Source organism: Bipolaris oryzae (assembly GCF_000523455.1).
Source record: "Bipolaris oryzae ATCC 44560 unplaced genomic scaffold scaffold_533, whole genome shotgun sequence".
Lineage (NCBI taxonomy): Eukaryota > Fungi > Ascomycota > Dothideomycetes > Pleosporales > Pleosporaceae > Bipolaris > Bipolaris oryzae.
Genome location: NW_006911809.1, coordinates 247 through 1,609, shown reverse-complemented (window position 1 = coordinate 1,609; position 1,363 = coordinate 247). Strand labels below are relative to the sequence as shown.

The following is a 1,363-nucleotide window of genomic DNA, read 5'->3' as shown; positions in this document are numbered from 1 at the left end:
CCGCGATGATCATTACCTTCTGACGTGGACGTGGTTGGCCTTCAACCTCGTCGTCCCTCGTCAAGGAGAGAATCCTTCTTGTTACTTGTAACACTGAATTGAATTGATATAGAATACTACCGAGCGAGGATCAGTCGCGGGGTGTACTTACTGATAAATTGCTTAGTGGATGCTTGTTCTTGAAAGCCCGGTGTCTAGGGCAAATAAATGCGCTCGTAACTCTGCTAAACTTTTGGACGTCCTATTATATTGAAAGCCCTTCTCACGATAGTGCCAATAGATCTAAGCTTGGAGCCCTAATTCTATAGAAATATCGAAACTTGAGTTGGTTGTAGTGCAACTCGCCCTTAGCTGCTGTTCTGCCATAAAGGGTCCGATACTGTATTCTCTGAGCAGCTCTCGACTTGTAATAAAAAAGCGTACTGCTAGCCGTGAAAGATGGTCAGTTAGAGACTATGCGTGCCTATAGGGTCATCTAATAGTTCTGGGAAAAAAGAAAAGGCGCTACTCTCGCGCAAAGTCCATCCAGCCGCCGAGTTACAGCGGGTTGACTTCTTCTATGATCAGTAGTAAGTGCAAGAAGTGCCTAGAACTGTTTTTTTAGTCCATGCGTGATGAATCTCTGTGCACAGAAATTGTTCGTTGATAAGATGTGTGCACGTGATGTTTAACTAGAGACCTCCCTTAATACTCAAGCCTTTACTAGACCCCTGGTATATGAGCTGAGCATAGATTTTGTTGAGTCTGTGAGAAACTTGTAACTAGCTGTACCACATATCGGTAAGGACCACTTTATCATGCCGTATTGTTTCCCATAGGATGTGCGGCGCAGCTGCCTGCAGTAAACTGGCCTACCCTTGTTTGCACTATGGTGTATTGGGAAGTTCGCTTATGATCCGTCGGTTGGAGAGCATAAGTTGCTTACTGGCAAGCAGTCGTGCCACTGCGGCACAGTTCATATTGTGCGCTGAGCCGACAGATCCTTCAGAATGCTTACGGTCAGGATCGAGTCCTATCGCGATTAGCCTCGCTTGTAGCGCAGGGCGGCCGCAACAGTCATACGACCCGGGTTCGGCCACTTCTGCACAGCAATCGCTGCTATCGGCCATTGCATTCATACCACCGGCCGTTTCTATAGCAGGCGAGCATATAAGAAGAAAGTTACAGCCGCTCTCGAAGATGGCTTATGCGAGTGCATTATCCTCCTAGCGTGCGCTTACGCTGACGGATCAGCGCTGACGCTAAGCCTTATCTACGAGGCTGCGAGCTTATCTGTGTTCGACTATTTGCGAACATGGGCTGTCGCAATACCTACATTGGGTTAGCATCGCTATCCCTACAATTGCTAGCGATGGCTGCTTCA

At 47.7% G+C, this 1,363-nt stretch overlaps 1 protein-coding gene across 1 annotated transcript; it reads right to left on the bottom strand.

The window, feature by feature from the left end:
* Nucleotides 1–866: 866 nt before the first annotated feature.
* On the bottom strand, nt 867–1,109 carry COCMIDRAFT_10479 (uncharacterized protein; the record flags this gene model as incomplete). The annotated part of the gene is made up of 2 exons (XM_007695838.1): nt 867–943; nt 998–1,109. The coding sequence occupies 2 exons, from the start codon at nt 1,107–1,109 to the stop codon at nt 867–869; spliced, it is 189 nt and encodes a 62-aa protein (XP_007694028.1).
* Between the last annotated feature and the right edge of the window lie 254 nt (nt 1,110–1,363).